Source organism: Staurois parvus, unplaced genomic scaffold, assembly GCF_062004578.1.
Source record: "Staurois parvus isolate SC_StPar_1 unplaced genomic scaffold, SC_StPar_1.0 ptg000380l, whole genome shotgun sequence".
Taxonomy (NCBI): domain Eukaryota; kingdom Metazoa; phylum Chordata; class Amphibia; order Anura; family Ranidae; genus Staurois; species Staurois parvus.
In genome coordinates, this window is record NW_028318176.1 from 2,992,994 (window position 1) to 3,018,655 (window position 25,662).

Consider the following 25,662-nt stretch of genomic DNA (forward strand, 5'->3'; position numbering starts at 1 on the left):
TTACCATTGATGTCATTTTTATTATATATTCAGAGTGGAAACCTGAGAGATTCTAAAGTTGAAGTTAAAGAAGAGATAAAAGAAGAGGAGGATGAGGATGGGGGGATGGAGGAGTCAGAGATTCCAGAAGGACACAAAGATCTGTACCAGGACACCATGGTGGAGTCATCCAGCTACAGAAACCCACCAGAGAGAAGTCACTGGAATGATAATGTTGTTGTCAAAGAAGAGTATAAAGAGGAGGATGAGGAGTATGGAGTGATGGAGGAGTTTTCAGAAGGACACAAGGATATGATGGAGCCACCTAATACCAGGAACCCACCAGAGAGATGTCCCCGTCCTCTGTATTCCCGGGATTCCACACAGGAAGATCACACCATCCCTCACCATTACAAGGTTGGTGGGACGGAGAACCTAGAACATAAATGACTCATGAAGATGATTTATAGACCTTCCGAGATGATATTTTCTCTCCTTCTCTTGGTTTAGGGTGAGGATCTGACAGATATAAAAGTTGAGGTGAAATCAGAACAAGAAGAGGCGTATGTGAGGGATGATCAGCAGTCTATGGAGGATGATGGAATAACAGGGGTACATAATATTGTAGTTAAAGAAGAGTATAAAGAGGAGGATGAGGAGTATGGAGTGATAGAACCACCTAATACCAGTAACCCACCAGAGAGATGTCCCCGTCCTCTGTATTCCCGGGATTTCACACAGGTAGATCTCACCTTCCCTCACCATCATCAGATAGATGGATCCAGTCATGGGAACCCACCAGAGAGATATCTCTGTCCTCTGTATTCCTGGGATTCCACACAGGAAGATCACAACTATAGACAACATGATCAGGTAAGTAGGTTGGAGTATCTGGAACATGAAAGTGTCCAATGGAGATAAGGTATGGGTCCTAGAAGATGATATTTTCTCTCCTTTCCTTGATGTAGAGTGGAGATCCAATCGATATAGAATTTGAGGTGAAATCAGAAGAAGAAGAGGCGTATGTGAGGGATGATCAGCAGTCTATGGAGGAGGATGGAATAACGGGGACATTTATAGAGGAGGACACTCCTACAGCGATCAGCACAGGTGGGTCATGAACACTAAATCCATTCCTCCACCCATACCGCTCACTGATTGGTCCAGAGTAGGGTGGGGTGATATCAGCCTGTAATACCCTGGTCACTTTCCTGAGCTGTGTTCCCTGTTCTGTATTTATGGATTTCTTCATGGTGGTCTTCAGGATGGGGGAGGAGACAATACCCCAATGATGGTGGTCTTCAGGTTGAGGGAGGAGCCAATACCCCAATGATGGTGGTCTTCAGGATGGGGGAGGAGCCAATACCCCAATGATGGTGGTCTTCAGGATGGGAGATGAGCCAATACCCCAATAATGGTGGTCTTCAGGGTCAGGATGGGGGAGGAGCCAATACCCCAGTGATGGTGGTCTTCAGTATGAGTCCAGTCTTCCTCTTGGTTGTCCTCCCCCCATCCTCACTCTCTGACCTCTGGTGGGGCTCCTGCCTAGTAATCCTCTTTGTCTTTGTATTTTAGTCCATGGCCGGGAGATGAGGAAAACCTCCGAGGATTGTCTCACTTTGTCTCCAGATTGGAAAGTAGAAGATGAGGACATCACACAGTATAGTCCAGGAGAAAACCCGGCTCCACCCAATGTCCATCCGGCACCACCCAGTGTAGATGGACCATCGAATTCCTCGTATCCTGAGGAACCTCAGACTGTGCGGGATCGGGTCGGCCTTCCAACAAACAAGAGGTTCTCCTGTACTGTGTGTGGGAAATTTTTTTCAAATAAGTCCTATCTATCCATACATCTGAGGTGTCACACGGGGGAGAAGCCATTTTCTTGCTCCGAGTGCGGGAAATGTTTTTCAGATAAGTCCAATCTTCACACTCATCAGAGATTGCACACGGGGGAGAAGTTGTATTCCTGTTTGGACTGCGGGAAATGTTTTATAAAAAAATCAGAGCTTGTCACACATCAATGGTCTCACACCGGGGAAAAGCCGTATTCTTGTACTGAGTGTGGGAAATGTTTTACAAGGAAATCCACACTCGGCAGACACCAAAAGTCTCACACGGGGGAGAAGCCGTATTCTTGCCTTGAGTGCGGGAAATGTTTTTCAGTGAAGGCTAGTCTTTACACACATCAGAGGTCTCACACGGGGGAGAAGCCACATTCCTGTCCTGAGTGCGGCAAATGTTTTTCAGTGAAGTCCAATCTTTACACACATCAGAGATTGCACACGGGGGAAAAGCCGCATCTCTGTCCTGAGTGCGGGAAATGTTTTTCACAGAAGTCCAAGCTTTACAAACATCAGAGGTGTCACACGGGGGAGAAGCCGTATTCTTGTCCTGAGTGCGGGAAATGTTTTTCAGTGAAGTCTAGTCTTTACAAACATCAGAGGTGTCACACGGGGGAGAAGCCGTATGCCTGTCCTGAGTGCGGGAAATGTTTTTCAGTGAAGTGCAGTCTTTACAGACATCAGACATCTCACACGGGGGAGAAGCCACATTCTTGTACCGAGTGCGGGAAATGTTTTTCACTGAAGTCCCACCTTTACACACATCAGAGAGTGCACACGGGGGAGAAGCCGTATTCCTGTCCTGAGTGCGGGAAATGTTTTTCAGTGAGGTCCCATCTTTACACACATAAGCGATCTCACACGGGGGAGAAGCCGTATTCCTGTCCTGTGTGCGGGAAATGTTTTTCACTGAGGTCCCATCTTTACAGACATCAGAAATCTCACACTGATGAGAAGCCGTATTCCTGTCTTGTGTGCGGGAAATGTTTTTCAAGGAAGTGTCATCTTTGTAGACATCAGAGATCTCACATGGGGGAGAAGCCACTTCCTTGTCCTGAGTGAGGGAAATGTTCCTCACTGAAGTCCTGTCTTCCTGGGGTCCCACAGAACCCTGGACGTGTATTAGTGCCTTGAGTGCGGGAAATGTCTTATAGATGAATGTTGCTGGACATCCCAGCTCTCATGTGGGGAAGAAGCACACCCTGATATACACCTCAGATATACTCCATGGCTGATCATCATGGAAGAAACAGTTCATAAGAAGGTCAGAGGTCACCAAAGACGTGGATGAAGTGTGGGACTGGGTTGGCCATCGATGGCAGGAGAAGAATAAAAATGGCGTCCTCACCTGTCATTGGCTGAGTGCATTTTGTGGTGGGAGATTTCACAGAAACTCAGAGGTCTGATTTAAAATAAATAAAAATAATTGGACATATGCAGGGCCGTCCTTATTATTGACTGGATTTTTATCTGTTCAAAACTATAAAGTGCACTTTAAAGGCATAAATACTGTACAGGGATATGATTAAAAAAAATCTGGAAATTATTATTATACAGGATTTATATAGCGCCAACAGTTTGTACATTATAAAGGGAGACAATACACAAGACAGTACAGTAACAATACAATACACGAGGGGTTTGAGGGCCCTGCTCCTTGGAGCTTACAATCTAGGAGGGAGGGGATAGCTGTGGGGGATAGAGTGGTAGGAAGAGTGGAGGCGTTCAGTAATTAGCTGAGGGCGGGGTAGACTTTCTTGAAGAGGTGGGTTCTCGGTGCGCCTAAAGGAGAGGAGAGTAAGTGATAGTCTGATGGATTGGGGTAGGGAGTTCCAGAGGATGGGGGAAGTCCTGGAGGCGGGCATGGGAGGAGGAGACCAGGGAGCTAGTAAGTAGGAGGTTTTGTGAGGAGTGGAGAGTACGTTTTGGGTGGCATTTGGATATCAGATCGGTGATGTAGTTAGGGGCAGTGTTATGAACAGCTTTGTACGTCAATGTTAGCATTTTGAATTTTATGCATTGGGCAATCGGAAGCCAGTGGAGGGATTGGCAGAGGAGGGTGGCGGACACTGAGTGGAGGCCAGTGGAGGGATTGGCAGAGAGGGGTGGAGGACACTGAATGGAGGCCAGTGGAGGGATTGGCAGAGAGGGGTGGAGGACACTGAATGGAGGCCAGTGGAGGGATTGGCAGAGAGGGGTGGAGGACACTGAGTGGAGGCCAGTGGAGGGATTGGCAGAGAGGGGTGGAGGACACTGAGTGAAGGCCAGTGGACGGATTGGCAGAGAGGGGTGGAGGACACTGAATGGAGGCCAGTGGAGGGATTGGCAGAGAGGGGTGGAGGACACTGAGTGGAGGCCAGTGGAGGGATTGGCAGAGAGGGGTGGAGGACACTGAGTGAAGGCCAGTGGAGGGATTGGCAGAGAGGGGTGGAGGACACTGAATGGAGGCCAGTGGAGGGATTGGCAGAGAGGGGTGGCGGATACGGAGCGGTTGGTAAGGTGGATGAGTCTGGCCGCTAAGTTCAGTTTAGACTGAAGCAGGGATAGCCTGCAGTGAGGTAGGCCAGTGAGGAGGGAGTTGCAGTAGTCAAGTTGTGATATAACAAGGGAGTGAATGAGTTTGTCAGCGATTGGACCTGGCGCTGGAAGGACAGATTGGAGTCTAGAGTGACACCAAGTACTCTGGCCTGCAGGGCAGGCCTGATGGTGGCATTGTTGGACGTGATGGAGAAGTCAGTGGGGGGGGGGCGGGCTGGGGGGAAGACTAGGAGCTCGGTTTTGGAGAGGTTCAGTTTGAGGAAGTGGAGTAACATCCAGTCTGATATGTCGTTCAGTAGGCTAGTGATTCGGGCGGGGACTGAAGGGGTGAGGCAAGGGGTAGAGATAGATTTGCGTGTCGTCGGCATAGAGATGGTAGATGAAGCCGTGAGAGTGTATCAGTTGGCCAAGGGAGGAGGTGTAGATGGAGAAGAGAAGGGGCCCGAGGACAGAACCTTGAGGGACCCCAACAGAGAGGGGGAGTGAGAGGGAGGTGGCAGCGTTATAGATAACACCGAAGGAGCGCTGTGATAGATAGGAAGAGAGCCGAGTCTCTGAGACCAAGAGAGCGTAGTTTTTTGAGGAGGAGGGGGTGGTCAACCATGTAAAAGGCCGCGGAGAGTTCGAGGAGTAGGAGGACTGAGCAGTGGCCTTTGGTTTTGGAGGTTAGCAGGTCATTAGTGAGTTTGAGTAGGGCGGTTTCGGTGTAGTGTAGGGGATGGAAGCCAGATTGTAGGGGATCAAGGAGGTTGTTGTCGGTGAGGTGGGAACTCAGGCGATTATAGACTAAGCGCTCAAGGAGTTTGGATGTAAATGGCAGCAGAGAGATGGGTCTAAGGTTGTTTAGGTCGGTGGGATCCAGGGAGGGTTTTTTAAGTATGGGAGTGATGTGCGCGTGCTTCAGGGGGGAGGGGAATGCGCCAGTAGAGAGGGAAAGATTAAAGATGTGAGTGAGGGAGCGTAGGATGGAGGAGGAGGGTGACCGTAGGAGTTGTGTGGGGACAGGGTTGAGGGGGCAAGTGGTGAGGCAGGCTTCAGAGAAGACCTTTGTGACCTCTTCAGTGGTAGCAGGGTCGAAGGAGAGGAATGTTGAGGGGGTTTTAGTTTGAGGAATGTTGGGCAGGGAGGAGGTCTGGACAGTGGCGAGGGAGAGTGGTGTTGAGGGGGTTTTCGTGTGAGGGGTGCTAGGTGGGGTGGAAGTCTGAGCAGTGGCGATGTCCCTACGAATTGCGTCGATCTTGTTTTTGAAGTTGTTGGCAATCTCGTGGGCGGTGAGTGAGGTACTGGGTGGAGGTGGGGGTGGAAAGAGTAGACAGTTAAAAGTAGAGAAGAGCCGGCGAGGACTGGAGGAGAAGGTATTGATGGGGGTCACAAAGTAGGCTTGCTTGGCTGCGTGGAGCGAAGAAGTGTAGGTGAGGAAGGCGGATTTATATCGGGTGAGCACTTGTTGGGATCTGGTTTTGCGCCATAGTCGCTCTAGCGCACGACTGCGTCGTTTAAGTTTTTTGGTGTGGTCGTTCTGCCAGGGTTGAAGCGGTCGGGGTCTAATGCTGCTTGTAGTTGGGGGTGCTAGCGAGTCAAGAGCGGCTGACAGCGAGTTGTTATAGACAGTAGTGGCCAGGTCAGGGCAGGACGTGAAGGATACTGTCGTAAAGTTGGTCAGCTGCAGAGTGGAAGGAGGCAGGGTTCATGTTGCAAAGGTTTCGGCTAGTGATAGTTTGACGTTTGGTGTTTGAGGACGGGGAGACGGAGAATGTAATGAGGTTGTGGTCAGAGAGAGGAAAGAGGGTGTTTGTGAGGTTGTGGGGAGCGCAGAGGTGGGAGAAAACAAGGTCCAGGATGTTCCCTTCGGAGTGGGTGGAGGACTGTATGCACTGTGCGAGTGCAAAAGAAGAGGTTAGGTGGAGGAGTTGGGATGTAGCCGGGTTATTGACGTTGATAGGGATGTTGAAGTTGCCAAGGATGATGGTGGGTTGCTCTGAGGAGAGAAAGAAGGGTAACCAGGCGGAGAAGTCGCCGAGGAAGTGGGTCCAGGGGGACGATAGATTACTGTGATCCTCAGGGGGATTGGAGAGAATAGTCGGATGCAGTGGGCCTCAAAGGAGGAGAAGGATAGAGAAGGGGGGGTTTGGGAGGACTTGGAAGGTCCTCAGCGGTGACAGGAGCAGACCAACCCCACCACCTTTCCGACCACTGGGTCTGGGTGAGTGGGTCCAGGTGAGACCTCCCTAGGAGAGTGCTGCAGGGGAGGCAACGTCAGTGGCTTGGATCCAGGTTTCCGTGATCGCTAGGAGGTTGAGGGAGTGGGAAGCAAAGGTTGTGGATGGCGGTGAGTTTGTTGAAAACCGATCGGGCGTTCAGGAGTGTGCACGAAAACGGGGGGGGGGGGGTTTGGGGAGCAGAGGGACAGGTATTAGATTGAGGGGGTTGCGGCAGTTCGTGGAAGTGGGAGGGTGCCTTGTGGGTGAGCAAGGTGGTGGAGGACCAGGGTTCGGGGAGATGTCCCCCGCGGTTAGGAGGGGAAGGAGGGTGAGAAAGGTGGGATGTGCAGGAGCGTGTAAGTACCAGTGGAGGTGGTCGGGTCAGTGGGAGAGTGGAGTATCAGGAGGAGGTGGTGAGAGCCGTAGAGGGGAGAAGGAAGCAGTGAGGGCGCAATGTACAGTTGTTTGGGAGGAGCAGAGGGATATAGAGAAGAGATTTTGGGAACGGAGGAGAGGAGTATGAGGAGTAAAGGAGGCATTTTAGGAAGGTAAACGGAGCGGCGGAAAGTGTTGTGGGAAGTTTCTCAGGGTGCTTGGTTGCAGATAATCTAGCGTGCAGCGGCGTATATCGTCGCTGTGTCTTCCTCTAGCTAGAGTTCTCATGCTTAGGATAGGGATGGGTAGAGTTCAGGTCGATAGGTTGTGGCCGAGGGTAGTCAAGCTGCAAGTTCCAGTTTGTGTAAGTCCTAGATTGAGGGGTGAGGTTTGGCTTGAGATGAAGGGTGGACATCAGCAGCAGAAGTGTTTCCCAGGTGGTGGAGATGCGGTGTAGAAAAGGTTGTGAGGGGTGGGCATCAGCTGTGGGAGGTGGGCGTAGTAGGGGCTGGGGATCACAGAATCAGCAGGAAATGCATTGAAAACAAATGAATCCGTTCCGGAGGTCAGAAAGAAATCAAAAAAAGTCTATCTGTACAAAACTCTTTATAAAGTGCATTTTAAAGGCATAATACTGTACAGGGACATCATTAAAAAAAATTCATAAATGCATTGAAAACTAATTAATTCGTTTCGGAGGTCAGAAAAAAGTAAAACTATTTATAAAGTGCATTTTAAAGGCATAAATACTCTACAGGGACATGATTAAAAAAAAAGTTTTTAATTCATTGAAAACCAATTAATCTGTTCGTATTGCGAAAAAAATTGGTAAACCGAGGCGTTATTTTCAATGGATTTTCATTCGTAAAGCAAAAATTCTGTTAACCGAGGCGTCCGTAAACCAAGGTGCGCCTCTATATGTAAAGCGCTACGTAAATTAACGGCGCTATAGAAGCACCTGACATACAAATAAAATAGCTGATAGAAAAAAAAAAATTATACAAACATCTTTAACCCCTCCCCCTTCCAGGAGGATTCCCTCCCCTTCCTGACCAGGCCATTTTTGACGTTGCGGCGCTGCGTTATTTTAACTGACAATTGTGCGGTCATTCAACGCCGCACCCAAATGAAATGTACGTCCTTTTTCCCCACCAATTGAGCTTTCTTTCGGTGGTATTTGATCGCCTGGGCGTTTTTTTTTTTCGCAAAAGAAAAAGCGAAAATTTTTGGGGAAAAAAAATATTTTTGACTTTTTGCTATTAAACACGTCCAGTAAAAAAAATTTAAAAATCAAATTTTGTCAAATTTCGGCCAAATGCATTCCGCTCCGTGTCTTTGCTAAATTAATTGGTTTACATGAAAGTTATCGCGTCTACAAATGGCAGTATAGATACTGGGATTTTTTTTTTACCTAGTAATGGCGATCAGCGACTTATTGTGGGACTGCGGTGGGCATTCTGACACTGGGGGGGGGGGAACTGACTTGGTGTCACTGACATACCCAGTGACACCAATACAGTGATCAATGCTAATAAAAAGCCCCGACACTGTACTAATGGCACTGGGCAGGAAGGGGTTAACATCTGGGGGGATCAAAGGGTTAACTGTTTGCTGTGTGTGTTTCACTGTGAGCATGCTGCTATGCAGAGCCATACAAAGCAGTGTGCCGGAGCTGACAGGGGAGAGATCTGTGTTGTTTACATACAGGTCTCTCATTGTCAGAGATATTCGGCGGTCACTGGATGCCGGCGGGGAATCACCAGCTGGGACCCAGTGATTGACAGCTGAGGCCACGAATGGCGGTGCGGGTAGGGCACACATTTAGCTCACGTGCGCCCTCTATATACAGTATACGTGATTTTGCGCACCAGTGCCGCCTGTAGCAGTTTTTCTGGGGAGTCCACCCCTCCCCCGGACTTTATACAATGTGTATATATACAGTGAAGGAAATGCGTATTTGCTCCCCTGCTGATGTTGAATGTTCGCCCACTCACAAACAAATGATCGGTCTAAAAATCGAATTTTCGCTGTATTGTAACACTGAGAGACAGAATAGCAACAACAAATTTAGCAGAAATGCATGTCTAACAAATGATGACTGTATATATACAGTATCCCCCAGAAGTGAGTCCCCGCCCTCCCCCGGACTGTATACAATGTATACAGTGAGGAACAGAAGTATTTGAATACCCTGCAATTTTACAAGTTCTCCCACTTAGAAATCATGGAGGGGTCTGAAATTCACATTGTAGGTGCATTCCCACTCTGAGAGACAGAGTTAAAAAAAAAAAATTGAGGAAATCACATTGTATAATTTGCAAAGAATGTATTTGTCTTGCACTGCTGAACATAAGTATTTGAACACCTGAGAAAATCAGTGTTAATATTTGGTACAGAAGCCTTTGTTTGTAATTACAGAGGTCAAACGTTTCCTGTAGATCTTGACCAGGTTTGCACACAAAGCAACAGGGATTTTGGCCTACTCCTCCACACAGATCTGTCAGGTTTCGGGGCTGTCACTGAGCAACACGGAGTTTCAGCTCCCTCCAAATATGTTCTATTGGATTTAGGTCTGGAGACTGGCTAGGCCACTCCAGAACCTTGATCTGCTTCTTACGGAGCCACTCCTTGGTTATCATGGCTGTGTGCTTCAGGTTATTGTCATGTTGGAAGACCCAGCCATGACTCATCTTCAATGCTCTGACTGAGGGAAGGAGGTTGTTGCTCAAAATCTCACAATAAATGGCCCCATTCATCCTCTCCTTAATACAGTGCAGTCATCCTGTCCCCTTCACAGAAAGCACCCCCAAAGCATGATGTTACCACCCCCATGCTTCACAGTAGGAATGGTGTTCTTGGGATGCAACTCATCCTTCTTTTTCCTCCAAACACGACAAGTGAAATTTAGACCAAAAAGTTCTACTTTGGTCTCATCTGACCACATGACTTTCTCCCATGCCTCCTCTGGATCATCCAGATGGTCACTGGCAAACTTCAGACGGGCCTGGACATGTGATGACTTGAGCAGGGGAAGCTTCCGTGCAATGCATGATTTGAAACCATGACGGCGTAGTGTTCTACCGACAGTGACCTTTGGAACTGTGGTCCCAGCTCTCTTCATGTCATTGACCAGCTCCTCCCTTGTAGTTCTGGGCTGATTCCTCACCTTTCTTATCAGTGATACCCCACGAGATGAGATCTTGCATGGAGCCCCAGTCCGAGGGAGACTGACAGTCGTCTTTAGCCTCTTCCATTTTCTAACAATTGCTCCAACAGTTGATCTATTTTCACCAAGCTGCTTGGCAATTGCCCCGTAGCCCTTTCCAGCCTTGTGGAGGTCCACAATTTTGTCTCTGGTGTCTTTTGACAGCTCTATGGTCTTGCCCATGGTAGTAGTTGGTGTCTGACAGACTGTGGGGTGGACAGGTGTCTTTAAAGAGCTCCGACAGGTGCTACTAAGTTAGATTAATGAGTGGAGTAGAGGTGGACTTTTTAAAAGGCACAGTAACAGGTCTTTGAGAGCCAGAATTCTTGCTGTTTCTTAGGTGTTCAAATACTTATGTTCAGCAGTGCAAGACAAATACATTCTTTACAAATCATACAATGTGATTTCCTGAATTTTTTTTTAAATTCTGTCTCTCAGAGTGGGAATGCACCTACAATGTGAGTTTCAGACCCTTCCATGATTTCTAAGTGGGATAACTTGCAAAATCGCAGGGTGTTCAAATACTTCTGTCCCTCACTGCGCATATATATATATATATATACACACACACACACACACACACACACACACATACACACACATATATATAAATATATACACACAGTATCTCCCAGAAGTGAGTCCCCCCCCTCCCCCGGACTGTATACAATATATATATATATATATATATATATATATATATATATATATATATATACACACACACACACACACACACACATACACATACATACACACACAGTATCTCCCAGAAGTGAGTCCCCCCTCCCCCGGAATGTATACAATATATATATATATATATATATATATATATATATATATATATATATATATATATATATATATATATATATATATACACACACACACACACACATACACACACACACACAGTATCTCCCAGAAGTGAGACCACCCCTAAGTGACAAGGTCCAAATTGGGCCCAAAGTGTCAATATTTTGTGTGGCCGCCATTATTTTCCAGCACTGCCTTCACCCTCTTGGGCATGGAGGTCACCAGAGCTTCACAGGTTGCCACTGAAGTCCTCTTCCACTCCTCCATGACGTCATCACGGAGCTGGTGGATGTAAGAGACCTTGCCTCTCCTCCACCTTCCGTTTGAGGAGGCCCCCACAGATGCTCAGTAGGGTTTAGGTCTGGAGACATGCTTGGCCGGAACATCACCTTTATCCTCAGCTTCTTTAGCAAGGCAGTGGTGGTCTTGGAAGGTGTGTTTGGGGTCGTTATGTTGGAAAATGCACAGTCTACTTGCCTTTAGTAAATCAACCCCTTTCAGATGTTTCTCGGGGCTGCAGTTCCTCTGAGCTCTACAAGGTGGTGATCTCACTTCTATCCAGATAGGAAGTCTCTATGGAAGACAGGAAGTGATGTCAGGAACAGACAGGAAATTATGTCAGAAATAGACATCATTCCATGTGGTATGAAGTCGGGAGAAGACATTGTTGGAAGTGGCAACAGAGACGGTAATAAGCTTTTGTTTTTTTACACCCAGTAACACCCTGTCACGTCCGTCCTCTTCCTCCATCATCATGTCTGTCCTCATCCTCCATTGTCATGTCCTCTTCCCTCATAGTCACGTCCGTCCTCTTCCTCCATCGTCACATCCGTCCTCGTCCTCCATCGTCACTCCCGTCCTCTCTTCCTCCATAGTCACTGTGACGTCTTTTATCTCCAGCAGATGATGATACACACATATATAGTGTGGGAACCCAGATTAACCCCTTCAGGGGCAGAACATTCCCCCACTTCCGAGGCCGGAACATTCTCCTTGTGGAGATGTCACCTTTCCCACCAATCACCTCACCTCCTCAGTCTATACTGACCCGTTATATCACTTGTATTGGGGGCGGGGGATGATGGGTCCATAGACGGAGGGAAAATCTTAATCGGCTTTCATCGCCAATAAATCAAGAATGATCCTCCATGTGTAGTCCCACTGGGGACCATTCTTCCATTCCCCCACTTACGGGGCCGGAACATTCTCTTCATTTTGGAGATGTGTCCTCTTTCCCACTAATTTGGACTCATCAGTTCATCCCTACTGAGAGGACCAAGCTCCTTCCTCGGGAGGTTTTTCCCTCTACAGATGTCCATACGGAGTTAGATTTTGTTTGAGTGTTCGTAGATCATTTGTTCATCTGAACGTTCTTTTTTTGCCATTATTGAATCAGCAGATGTTATCCAGACTCACTACTCAAATGGAATCCCAGATTTATTAAATGGGTCTCATTACTATATTTACAATTTTTCTGAAGGAAAAACCACATCCACACTTCCAAAATTGTTCATTAATGAAAAACTTTCCATCCTTCTCCTTTTTGATTTTCTCCTTACTAATCAACAAGAGTGGATTTGACCACATTAGCCATTAGAAAAGCAAACCAACATTCCAAAAATGAAAATTTTCAAACCAAAGTCCTACTGATGTATGGTCCGCTTCAGATGATTCTTCAGTCCAGATTCCTGGCTTCACCACAAGCACTGCAGCTCTTTCTGCAGCTTCCAGATGGGTTGACTCCTCAGTTGAACCTTGAAGGAACCCTGTCCAGACCCCACATGGATATAGATGTGGGTACAGCCTTTATTGTGACCTCAGATACTGGATCTTGTTTGAGCACTCACAGTGGGGAAAATTATTTGATCCCCTGCAGATTGTGTACATTCGCCCACTTACACAGAAATGATGGGTCTATAATTTATATCATAGGTGTATATAACTGATAGAGACAGAATACCAACCAAAAATCCAGAAACACGATACAAATGTTATAAATGGAGTTGCAGTTCAGGGAGTAAAATAAGTATTTGATCCCAAAGCAAAACATGACTTGGTACTTGGTGGAGGAACCCTTGTTGGTGAGCACAGAGGTGAGACGTTCCTTGTAGTTGGTGTAGGAACCCTTGTTGGCCAGCACAGAGGTGAGATGTTTCTTGTACTTGGTGGAGGAACCCTTGTTGGCGATCACAGAGGTGAGACGTTTCCTCTAGTTGGTTCCCAGGTTTGCACACATCTCAGGAGGGATTTTGGTCCATTCTTCTTTACAGATCTTTTCTAAATCCTTAAGATTTCCTGGCTGTCGCTTGGCAACTCAAAGTTTCAGCTCCCTCCATAAATTTTCTGTAGGATTCAGGTCTGGAGACTGGTTATGCCACTCCATGACCTTAATGTGCTTCTTCTTGAGCCACTCCTTTGTTGCCTTGGTGGTATGTTTTGGGTCATTGTCATGCTGGAAGACCCATCCACGACCCATCTTCAGTGTTCTGGCTGAGGGAAGAAGGTTCTCATCCAAGATTTTACAATACATGGCCCAGTCCATTGGCCCCTCAACGTGGCAAAGTCTGCCTGTACCTTTAGCAGAGAATGTGCCCCAAAGCATAATGTTTCCACCTTGGTGCTGGACTGTAGGGATGGTGTTCTTAGGGTCATAGTCAGCATTTTCCTTCCTCCAAACACGGTGAGTTAATGCAAAAGAGCTCAATTTGTCTCATCTGACCACAGCACTTTCTCCCAATCCTTCTCTGAATCATTTAGATGTTCATTGGCAAACTTCAGATGGGCCTGTACATGTGCCTTCCTGAGCAGGGGAGCTTGTGGGCACTGCAGGATTTCAATCCATGAGAGTGTATTGTGTTACCAATGGTTTGTTTGGTGACTGTCGTCCCAACTGCCTTGAGATCATTCACAAGCTGCTCCCATGTAGTTCTGGGCTGATCCCTCACTTTTCTCATGATCTCCCTTACCCCATGAGGTGAAATCTTGCATGGAGCTCCAGACGGAGGGCAATTGATGGGTATTTTGTATTTCTTTCATTTGCGATTATTCGCTCCAGCAGTTGTCTCCTTCTCACCAAGCTTCTTGCTGATGGTCTTGTAGCCCATTCCAGCCTTGTGCAGGTCTACAGTCTTGTCCCTTTGGTCTTGCCCATGATGGTGCCCAAGAAAGAGATTCTGAGGACAGGTGTCTTTTATACACCTAACGAGTTGTCGGTAGGAGGGCCTTCTTCCATTGACAGGACTGATCTGTGTACCACATGAGCACATAGCCAGTCTGTGGGAGCCAGAATCAGTGTTGGTAGGGGATCAAACACTTATTGTACTCACTGAACTGCAACTCCATTTATAACATTTGTATCGTGTTGTTTCTGGATTTTTGGTTGATATTCTGTCTCTATCATTTATATACACCGATGATAATAATTATAGACAGATCATTTCTGTGTAAGTGGGCGAACCTACAGAATCTGCAGGGGATCAAATCATTATGATCCCCACTGTACCGCGGCCTGTACTGCATCGTGTAGAGTTAGAGTTTGCTGTACAGGTCTAGGACCACTCTGCACGTGGTGTAGTCCTGTCCCTTAAGACCTCTTCTGTCCACCATGGAGGGAAGGTCAGGACTGAGTCTACTTCTTTACATCCTGACATCAGGACTAGACATATGCATGCTGGAAAATTTTGTTTAGTTTTGGATGCATTCATTCATTGAAGAATTTCTTTTTCGTCATATTTTTATGTTGCGCCATTTCCTTTTCAGAATTAATTTTGTATCGTCGTATTTCTTTCGTATATTTGACTGTCCAGTTGGGTTTGAAAAAGATTTGCTTTTTTTTTTTTTTTTTTCTTGAAGATTGCTATAGAATTGATATATCATTGAAACAACTCGGAAGGATTTGATATTTTCAGACGCTAGTCCAACCCACTAAGAGAAGTGGCATGAGCTGATTGGACAATATCGGTTGGCATCATGTGCTTCGAATTAAGGAATGGAAGGAAATTCGGATCCATTCGTTATCTGAATTATCGAACGAATCGGAATGTTGAAGTCATTTGCCCATGGGCCTGATGATGCATCATATGATGTAATCCGAACGAACTGATGGATACGAAAATTTCATTTTCATTTTTTTGTTGCCACTCATTTCTATGTCCATTCGGAAATTTGGATACGTTTGAATCTGCGAAAATGAAAATTTTCGTCTGAAAAACCAAATTGAAACTAAACGAATCGCACATGTCTAATCAGGGTTTGGTGCCAGGCTGTGGTGCCTACATGGCCTCATTTTCAGATGATTTACTGAGCATGTGTGAGCCATTCTTGGTCTTTTGGTTGGGCTTCTCTCAGTCGGCACCAGCAGCTCCTGGCTTCCCACTATACAGCATAGTGATCTTTGAACGTTGCCTGGGTTCAGGAGCCTATCAAAAATGTTGATGACCTGAATGACCAGATACCCAACTCTATTTTACCAGAACCCTCCTTTCACCACTATCTGGAACTTTTACCTGTTGTCTGAGCAGTTTGGAAGATGCCCTTCACTAGATCTCCACTCCATTCATATTTGATGGATTTTTTGGCTCACATGCTGGAAATGTGTCAAGCATGTGCCCATTGAGGGGAAAACACCTGTTTGTTCCCTGCTTGGTAAAGTAGATCAAGGAATTCATGGGGGTAAGCGTACTCTCCTCCCCAAAAAAAAAAGAAATGAGCATTCCTAGGAGTAGACCTTCTTCCCCTGGGGCTAAAAAACTTTCCCTTCATCTCTCTCAGCCTCAATCCAGAAGCCAATGACTGGAACAAATTTTGTTTTAAGATGTGGTCTTCCAAGCCAGTCAAATCTGGCTCCAAGTCCTTTTCTCGTTGGTTGGTCATGCCCCGACTTGTCAGAGTGTGGGGAGGTCCGTTGGCCTTCTGATGCCAGAAATTCTCAGTTGTCCGGGTCCAGTATGTCACTTTCAAGGGCTTCAAAACAGTTTTGGAATTTGCCTCGAACCTGCTTCATGCTCTCTAAAGTTCCTCTCTCCTTACAAAGAGAGAGATCTTCTTGTTGCAGTTCAGCAGCTCTTCTCGCAGAAGGTCAATGCAAATGTTCCAAATGAGGAACGCTATCTAGATTTGTACTTATTAACAGTTTCCAAGCCACATGGGGGAGTCTGGCCTATTCTGCATCTGAAGATTATCAAATTGTTTCTGCGGATTCAAGAGTTCCGCATGGAATCGGCAAAGTCTGTCATTGCCACCCTCTTTCCAGGTGAATTTTTTTCTCTTCCATAGACGTCCTGCACGTTCCATTTTTTCCTCTTCACAAAAGTTATCTGCATTTTGCAGTGGACGATCAACATTACCAATTTGTCTGCGCTTAGGCCTGTCCATGATCCCCCATTTTTTTCACCAAGGTTCTTGCACTTTTCCTAGTTCTCCGTCTTCAGGAAATACAAGTTGTGGGTTACCTAGATCAGTGGTCGGCAAGCCGCGGCTCGCGAGCCACATGCGGCTCTTTACACACTTCAATGTGGCTCTTCTGTGTGCCGGACCTTTTAATCCGGCCCGCGGAGTGTGGCAAACATTGGCTGTCAGGATGTAGGCGGGGCAGCGTGACGAACTCCTCTCCTCTCACAGTCCGCCCTGAAGACTGGAACGGCGTGGGAACACGGCGAGAGGAACGCGCAGAGCAAAGGTAAGTGAATTGACACAATATGGGGGATGAATTACTATGGGGGATGAATTACTATATGGGGGATGTATTACTATATGGGGGATGTATTTTCAGTTTTAAAAATGTGGCTCTCAAAATAAATTTCAATCGTGGTTTTGGCGAGATTTGGCTCAGTTGAAAAAAAAGGTTGCCCACCACTGACCTAGATGATCTTCTGTTAAAGGATCAATCCTTCCGATCTCTGTCAGACAATGTCCAGTGCAGAGACTGAGAGTTGTATCTCCACCTGACAAACTTATGTCTCTCTGATCTAGTGCTAGCAACCTAATTTATGCCTCTGTGAGGGTCTTGGGCCTGATGGTAGCCTCCTTTGAGGCAGGGCTGTATATCCAGTTTCACTCCACAACATTCTGACAAACAATCTTGGTCCCCGAACCACTCCATGCATCTGACCTGCATGCCGACATGATGAAATTCCTACCTGGTGCTAGAGTCAGATAAATGCTTGCCACCGAGGATATGGAAAGTTGTCACAAAAGATCTCAGCCTTTCGGACTTCCCTCTCATTGCAGGGGACTTGGTTGTCCCCTGTAACATCCCGGAACTAAGGATGATTTGATTGTCTATTCTATGCTGAACCCCTCAGATGTGAGGTCAGCAGACAGAAATCCAGTCAGACAATGCCATGGCCTACATTAACCATCTTGAAGGCACCAGAAGTCATGCTGCTTAATGGGAAAGCAGACTTTATTCTGTCGTGGCAGAACTGCACATTCCTGCCCTTTCTGCTGTCTATATCTCAGGCATGGAAATTTGGCACCTGGACTTCTCCATTGTCAGGGTCTGGATCCGCTAGAATGGGCTCCCCACCCAAGGGTGTTCCAAGTCTTTTGCCACAGGTGGGGGGCACTAAATGTGAATCTTCTGGCATCCAGGTTCAACAAAAAACTGGACACGTTTGTGACACATTCCGGGAGATCCTTGGGTCTTCACAGTGTATTCTCTGTGGGATCAGTTCCACCTGATCTGTGCCTTTCTGCCTCTCCAGCTTCTCCCTTGTTTGCTTCGCAAGATCGATATGGAGAGTTCCCTCATCACACTAGATTGGCTCAAGAGAACCTTTTACTCAGAAGCACTCAGACTCGTGGAAAACTCTCTCTGGGCCCTTCCAGACCACCTGGCCATTCTGTCCCAATGGTAAGCCCCACCATCCTGCTTCTTGGTTGCTGGCTTAAGTAGTATAGATGTTGAAACCCAAGTCCCAAGGGACAGGGCCTTATCAGATTTGGTCAACCCCTTTTGAAGGCCAAGTTGTCAATTCCATCTGCAAATCCTATTTTGCCTGGTGTAAGACAAGGAAATTTCACTCTAGGAAGTACTCCATGGGACTCACCCTGTCCCTCCTCCGATTTGGTGTAGATCAGCATCTGTCCTTGAGTACCATCAAAGGGCATATCCCTGCCCTGGCAGTTCTGTTTCAGAGCTCGTTGAGAATTCATTGCTTAGTTAAGGCTTTTGTTGAGGGTGTCAAACAAATCTCCCCAGTGACTCTGCATGACCTTAATCTGGCTCTTTTGACCCTTCAAATGCCACTTTTTGAACCTGTTAGGAATGTTCTAGTGTCTATACCCACATGGTGGCCTTTCTCGTTGCTATTACCTTCATGAAGAGGACAGCCTTATCCTTTAAAGAGCCTTTCCAAGTGTTACACAAGGACATGGTTGTCCTGAGGCCCGAAGCCTTTTTTCTGTCCAATGAGGTTTCCTGTTTCCACCTCAACTTGGAAACATCCCAGGGAAATATCTGTCTAAAGTCTTGAAGAAGAACACGCTGTGAAATTCAGCTAAAGACACTTTTAGACAATTGGATTCTCTCCTTGTTCTTCCCGAGCGTTCCTGCAGACGACTCCCTACGTCTTGCTCCACCATTCCTGGGTGGATTAGACAAGTCACCATTGAAGCTTATGGTCTGAATGATTTGGCTTCCTCCCTTTCCTGTTAGGAAGACCTTTACCAGATCTGGTAGTGCTTCATAGGCTTTCCAGCACCGGGCGTCTGTTTCTTAGATTTGTAAGGCTGCCACCTGGGCTTTTGTTCCATCGTTTGTTGAGTTCTACCAGCTGAATGTTCAGACCTATTCTAAAGCCAATTTCGGGTGTAAGGTGCTACAAGCTGCCTTCTGATCTTGACCAGTTTTCTATGTGTGCACCTGTTGGTGAGGAGGATTCTGGGAGGTCACATGACATCACACAGACCTGACTGGAGAGGTGAGGAGGATTCTGGGAGGTCACATGACATCACACAGACCTGACCGGAGAGGTGAGGAGGATTCTGGGAGGTCACATGACATCACACAGACCTGACCGGAGAGGTGAGGAGGATTCTGGAAGGTCACATGACATCACACAGACCTGACCGGAGAGGTGAGGAGGATTCTGGGAGGTCACATGACATCACTCTCATCTCTATTAATAGAACACAGACCTGACCAGAGAGGATGTCAGTGTCTATGAAGGAGTAGGAGTATTTACAAGGACCTCTACAAGGACATCATGATGGACAATCAGCCGCATCTCACATCACCGGGTAAGAGAAAACTTTATTGGAAAGGAGAGAGCAGTACGGAGGATCCACCTAGATCCCCCATCAACTGATAAACACATAGAAACAATGGATTCAGTCAGTGTGTGTGTTTCCTACAGATGGATCCAGTCATGGGAACCCACCAGAGAGATGTCCCCGTCCTCTGTATTCCTGGGATTCCACACAGGAAGGTCACACCATCCCTCACCATCATCAGGTAGATGAGGAACTATAATTTGTAGTTGTGATTTATACACAGCAGGTTTGTAACAATGTATTTTTTATTAAACATTTAGAGTGGAAACCTCAGGGATTATAATATTATTGTTAAAGAAGAGCACACAGAGGAGGATGAGGAGTATGGAGTGATGGAGAAGCTCTCAGAAGGACACAAGGATATGATGGAGCCACCTAATACCAGCAACCCACCAGAGAGATGTCCCCATCCTCTGTATTCCTGGGATTCCACACAGGAAGGTCACACCATCCCTCACCATCATCAGGTAGATGAGGAACAGTCACTGATAGTTATGATTTATACACAGCATGTTTGTTACAATGAATGTTTTATTATAAATTCAGACTGGAATCCTCGGGGATTATAATATTGTTGTCAAAGAAGAGTATAAAGAGGAGGATGAGGAGTATGGAGTGATGGAGGAACTTTCAGAAGGACACAAGGATATGATGGAGCCACCTAATACCAGGAACCCACTAGAGATATGTCCCCGTCCTCTGTATTCCCGGGATTCCACACAGGAGGACACTCCTACAGAGATCAGCACAGGTGGGTCATGAACACTAAATCCATGCAAGAACCAGCTGGACATTTTTATATCGTATGATGTGATTGGAGCACAGACGTTTGCATGGTGATAATAATGTGATCACATCCTGCAACCAGAAATTGCTGATGGGGGAGGAGCCAATACCCCAATGATGGTGGTTTTCAGGATGGGGGAGAAGCCAATACCCCAATGATGGTGGTCTTCAGGATGGGGGACAAGCCAATACCCCAATGATGGTGCTCTTCAGGGTCAGGATGGGGGAGGAGCCAATACCCCAATGATGGTGGTCTTCAGGGTCAATATGGAGGAGAAGCCAATATACCAGTGATGTTGGTCTTCAGGGTCAGGATGGGGGAGGAGTCAATACCCCAATGATGGTAGTCTTCAGGATGGGCAGGAGCCAATAACCCAGTAATGGCGGTCTTCAGGATGGGGGAGGAACCAATAGCCCAACGATGGTGGTCTTCAGGATCAGTCCAGTCTTTCTTTTGGCTGTCCTCCCCCCATCCTCACTCTCTGATCTCTGGTGGGGCTCCTGTCTAGTAATCCTCTTTGTCTTTGTATTTTAGTCCATGGCCGGGAGATGAGTAAAACCTCCGAGGATTGTCTCACTTTGTCTCCAGACTGGAAAGTAGAAGATGAGGACATCACACAGTATAGTCCAAGAGAAAACCCGGCTCCCTCCAATGTCCATCCGGCACCACCCAGTGTAGATGGACCATCGGATTCCTCGTATCCTGAGGACCCTCAGACTGTGCGGGACCGGGCCGGCCTTCCAACAGGGAAGAGCTTCTCCTGTCCTGAGTGCGGGAAGGGTTTCCGTTTCAAATCTGGTCTTAATGAGCATAAAAGAACTCATACAGGAGAGAAGCCACATTGTTGCTCTGAGTGCGGGAAATGTTTTTCAAAGAAGTCCAATCTGTCCATCCATCAAAGATCTCACACGGGGGAGAAGCCGTATTCCTGTTCTGAGTGCGGGAAATGTTTTTCAGTGAAGTCCTTTCTTTATAATCATCAGAGGTCACACACGGGAGAGAAGCCATTTTCCTGCCCTGTGTGCGGGAAATTTTTTTCAAATAAGTGGTATCTTTCCATACATCAGAGATGTCACACTGGAGAGAAACCATTTTCCTGTCCTGAGTGCGGGAAATGTTTTTCAGATAAGTCCAATCTTTACAATCATCGGAGATTGCACACGGGGGAGAAGTTGTATTCCTGTTCTGATTGCAGTAAATATTTTGTACAAAAATCAGACCTTGTCACACATCAGAGGTCACATACCGGGGAAAAGCCATTTTCTTGTTCTGAGTGCGGGAAATGTTTTTCAAAGAAATCCAGTCTCAGCAGACACCAAAGGTCTCACACAGGTGAGAAGCCGTATTCCTGCTCTGAGTGCGGGAAATGTTTTTCAAAGAAGTCCAATCTCTCCATCCATCAGAGATCTCACACAGGGGAGAAGCCATTTTCCTGTGCTGAGTGCGGGAAATGTTTTTCAGATAAGTCCTTTCTTTATAATCATCAGAGATTGCACACAGGCGAGAAGGCACATTCCTGCCCTGTATGCGGGAAATTATTTTCAAAGAAGTCTTATCTTACCGTACATCAGAGATCTCACACAGGAGAGAAGCCGTTTCCCTGTCCTGAGTGCGGGAAATGTTTTTCCGATAAGTCCAATCTCTACAAACATCAGAGATTGCACACTGGGGAGAAGTCACGTTCCTGTCCCGAGTAAGGGAAATGTTCGTCACTGAAGTCCTGTCTTCCTGGACATCAGGGTTCCCACAGAACCCTGGAGGTGTATTAGTGCCTTGAGTGCGGGAAATGTCTTCTAGATGAATGTTGCTGGACATCCCAGCTCTCACGTGGAAAAGAAGCCCCCCCCTGCTATACACCTCAGATATACTCCATGGCTGATCATCATGGAAAAGACAGTTCATAAGGAGGTCAGAGGTCACCAAAGACGTGGATGAAGTGTGGGACTGGGTTGGCCATTGATGGCAGAAGAAGAATAAAAATGGCATCCTCACCTGTCATTGGCTGAGTGCATTTTGTGGTCTAACCATTCACAAACACATAGAGGTCTGTTTTTGGATAAACATGACAAGCATTCCTCCATTTTGCAGATTAACCTGACTTCCAGCAGAAAAGATCATCAGAATCTGGAAGCCCCCTTTTAATAATAAGATACTGATCCCCACTGACCTTATGGGGTACATACAGGCCGGGCTGGGACAAAGAATAGGCCCGGGTACTTTACACTCAGCAGCCAATCTTTCCGGGGGGTGTCGGGGGATGAAGGTAAGGGGGTTCATGGGGGCGGTTGGTGACAGAGTATTCATGGAGTTGGTCCTTCACACTAATATAAAGGGCGCTGTGATATTAAGGAGACTGCAATGTAAACGGGCATTTTCTAGCAAAGAGCCATCCCATCCAGCAAAGAGCCATCCCATCCAGCAAAGAAACATCCCAATCCAGCAAAGAAACATCCCAATCCAGCAAAGAAACATCCCAATCCAGCAAAGAGCCATCCCACTCCTGCAAAGAGCCATCCCAATCCTGCAAAGAGCCATCCCAATCCTGCAAAGAGCCATCCCAATTCAGCAAAGAGCCATCCCATCCAGAAAAGAGATATCCCTCTATAGCAAAGAGCCATCCCAATCCAGCAAAGAGCCATTCCCGTATAGCAAAGAACCATCCCAATCCAGCAAAGAGCCATCCCATCCAGCAAAAGGACATCCCCGTATAGCAAAGAGCCATTCCATCCAGCAAAGAAACATCCCAATCCAGCAAAGAGCCATCCCTCTATAGCAAACAGACATCCCAATCCAGTAACGAGACATACCTCTATAGCAAAGAGACAGCCCAATCCAGCAAAGAGACATCCCCCTATAGCAAAGAGACAACCCCATATAACAAAGAGAGAGCCCCATCCAGCAAAGAGCCCCATATAACAAAGAGACATCCCAATGCACAAAATAGATATCTCAATTCAGCAAAGAGATATTCCATCCAGTAAAGAGACATCCAAATCCACCCTGCACCACTGCTACAAAGCGGGATTGTTTTGCTGTCACAGTGTGCTGGCCAGCGAAGGAGAGAGGCGGCTGTTGTCCCTTCAGTGTCACTGTATCTGCCACGGCCGGCCCAGGAGGTGTGTATCCCCTGCAGGCACTTTCTGTTTTCAGCTCGAGCCATCTCTGCCACTCCTCCTGTTGGCCCTACTTTAGGCATAGCTGCATGGGAGTGGTGGTTGCGGCCAGTTAGCCCCATTCAGACCGCAGTTGCCGCTTACCTCCCGCTGTGCGGCCCAGTCATCAACAGGCTGGCTGCTCTTCCTAGGCCATGTGGCCTGACTGCCCTGGCCCACCTGACAAATGCCCGGTGTGCCCTATGGTCAGTCCGGGCCTGGGTACATAGTACCTGAAGGCAGCACTAGTCAAATGATGGCTCCCGGATCTGTTATCAGTTCTAAAAGGGAAGGGGCGGGCATAGTGGTGACATTGTTTAGTGGCCACATTTGGGCAGTTAAGTCACTTGACTTGACTAACATGGCTGGGATTCCCAGTGAGGTTAGTAGTTTCTTAGGGACATGGCGGGTGCGAGAACCAGCTCCTTCCATAGATATTAGTGACAGCAGGAAGAAGTAAAAGAAATGTCGCTTCTGTAAACGATGCATGGCTCAATCTGAACAGGGGGGGCAAAAAAGCCAAAAGTCTGTTCGATCTGCTCACCCCTACCTTTTAACCTTCTAAAAACTGGACAAGGAGCTCATCCCTAGTGGTCAGTGTAGTGGTCCATTACATTGGTGACCAATGGGAGAAGGACCCCCTTATATCAGTGGTCAGTGTAGTGGTCTCTTACATTGGTGACTGATGGGAGAAGGGCCCCCTTATATCAGTGGTCAGTGTAGTGGTCTGGTGCACCATGCAAGATCTCACCTCGTGGAGTGTCAATGATCATGAGAACAGTGAGGAATCATCCCAGAACTACACGTGAGGATCTTGCCACTGATCTCCAGGCAGCTGGGACCAAAGTCACCAAGAAAACAATTGGTAACACACTACACCGACAAGGACTGAAATCCTGAAGAAAGCACATGTCCAGGCCCGTCTGAAGTTTGCCACTGAACATCTGAATGATGCAGAGGACTGGTTGGAAGTGTTGTGGTCAGATAAGACCAAAATCCAGCTCTTTGGCATCAACTCAACTCGCCGTGTTTGGAGGAGGAGGAATGCTGCCTATGACCCCAAGAACACCATCCCAACTGTGAAACATGGTGGTGGAAACATTCTGCTTTGGGGGGGGGGGGTTCTGCTAAGGGGACAGGACAACTGCACCGCATCAAAAGGGACGATGGACGGGGCAATGTACCATCAAATCTTGGGTGAGAACCTTCTTCCCTCAACCAGGACATTGAAAATAGGTCCTGGATGGGTGTTCCAGCATGACAATGACCCAAAACACACAGCCAAGGCAACAAAAGGAGTGGCTCAAGAACAAGCACATTAAGATCCTGGAGTGGCCTAGCCAGTCTCCAGACCTTAATCCGATTGAAAATCTGTGGAGGGAGCTGAAAGTTTGAGTTGCCAAACTTCAGCCACCAAACCTTAATGACTTGGAGAGGATCTGCCAAGAGGAGTGGGCCAAAATCCCTCCTGAGATGTGTGTGAACCTGGGGGCCAACTCCAGGAAACGTCTGACCTCTGTGATTGCCAACAAGGGATTTGCCACCAAGTACTAAGTCATGTTTTGTGAAGGGGATCAAATCCTTATTTCCCTCATGAACATGCAGATCAGTTATCATTTGTTAGACATGCATTTCTGTTGAATTTGTTGTTGCTATTCTGTCTCTCAGTGTTACAATACACCGAACATTCGATTTTTAGACCGATCATTTCTTTGTGAGTGGGCGAACATTCAACATCAGGGGAGCAAATACGCATTTTCTTCACTGTGTATATTTGGACATTCCAGCCTTCAAGCAAAGCATCAGAAAGGAGGAAACACAGTTTTTGGTCATGCCCATGGGTTCCAGACTTCAGGCAGTCATTGCCAGTAAAGTATTCTCAACAAAATACTAAAAATGAACATTTTATTTCTGATTATATTCAATTGTCCAATTACATTTGAGGGAGGGGCTGTGTATAAAAATGGTTGCAGTTCTTAACATTTGTACTTGATATTTATGTTCAACCCCTGGAATTAAAGCTGAAAGTCCGCAATTCACATTCATTTGGATTGTTTCGTTTTCATTTATTCTGGTGGCATACAGAGCCAAAACTATGAAAATTGTGCCTGAGTCCAAATATATATGGACCGAACTGTATTCCATATATTTTGGACTTAGAAGTCCTATTGTGTATGTAGTGATACCCCCCGAAGAGTTGATTGCAGAGTATTGGAAATTATCCCGAACAAGCCCCCACATGTAGCGATCCCCCCGAAGGGGCTGCTTAAGTTTGTTCACTCTGCCTCTCAACCCCAAGAACTGTCTCAGCCCCAACTGACACACCTGGCAATAGTGTAAGTACAAGGACCAATGAAAAGCACCCATGTTATAATAAACACAGATCAGCATTACTGTAAGACCTCTATGGGAAGTAATAAACATGAACAACAGGTATACAGTCAGGTCCATAAATATTGGGACATCGACACAATTCTAACATTTTTGGCTC

At 46.9% G+C, this 25,662-nt stretch overlaps 1 protein-coding gene across 1 annotated transcript in view; it reads left to right on the forward strand.

Annotated features, from left to right (window-relative positions):
• The window catches only part of LOC149456038 (uncharacterized), a 58,590-nt gene extending 33,374 nt beyond the window's left edge, over nucleotides 1-25,216 (forward strand). The window contains 10 exon segments of the mRNA XM_089685663.1: nucleotides 34-396; nucleotides 490-852; nucleotides 948-1,089; nucleotides 1,555-2,879; nucleotides 17,663-17,811; nucleotides 19,135-19,199; nucleotides 19,316-19,413; nucleotides 19,493-19,699; nucleotides 19,779-19,983; nucleotides 20,554-25,216. Of these exon segments, the coding sequence (XP_089541789.1) occupies nucleotides 34-396; nucleotides 490-852; nucleotides 948-1,089; nucleotides 1,555-2,879; nucleotides 17,663-17,811; nucleotides 19,135-19,199; nucleotides 19,316-19,413; nucleotides 19,493-19,699; nucleotides 19,779-19,983; nucleotides 20,554-21,788 (4,152 nt within the window). The 3' untranslated portion in view covers nucleotides 21,789-25,216.
• Nucleotides 25,217-25,662: the final 446 nt, after the last annotated feature.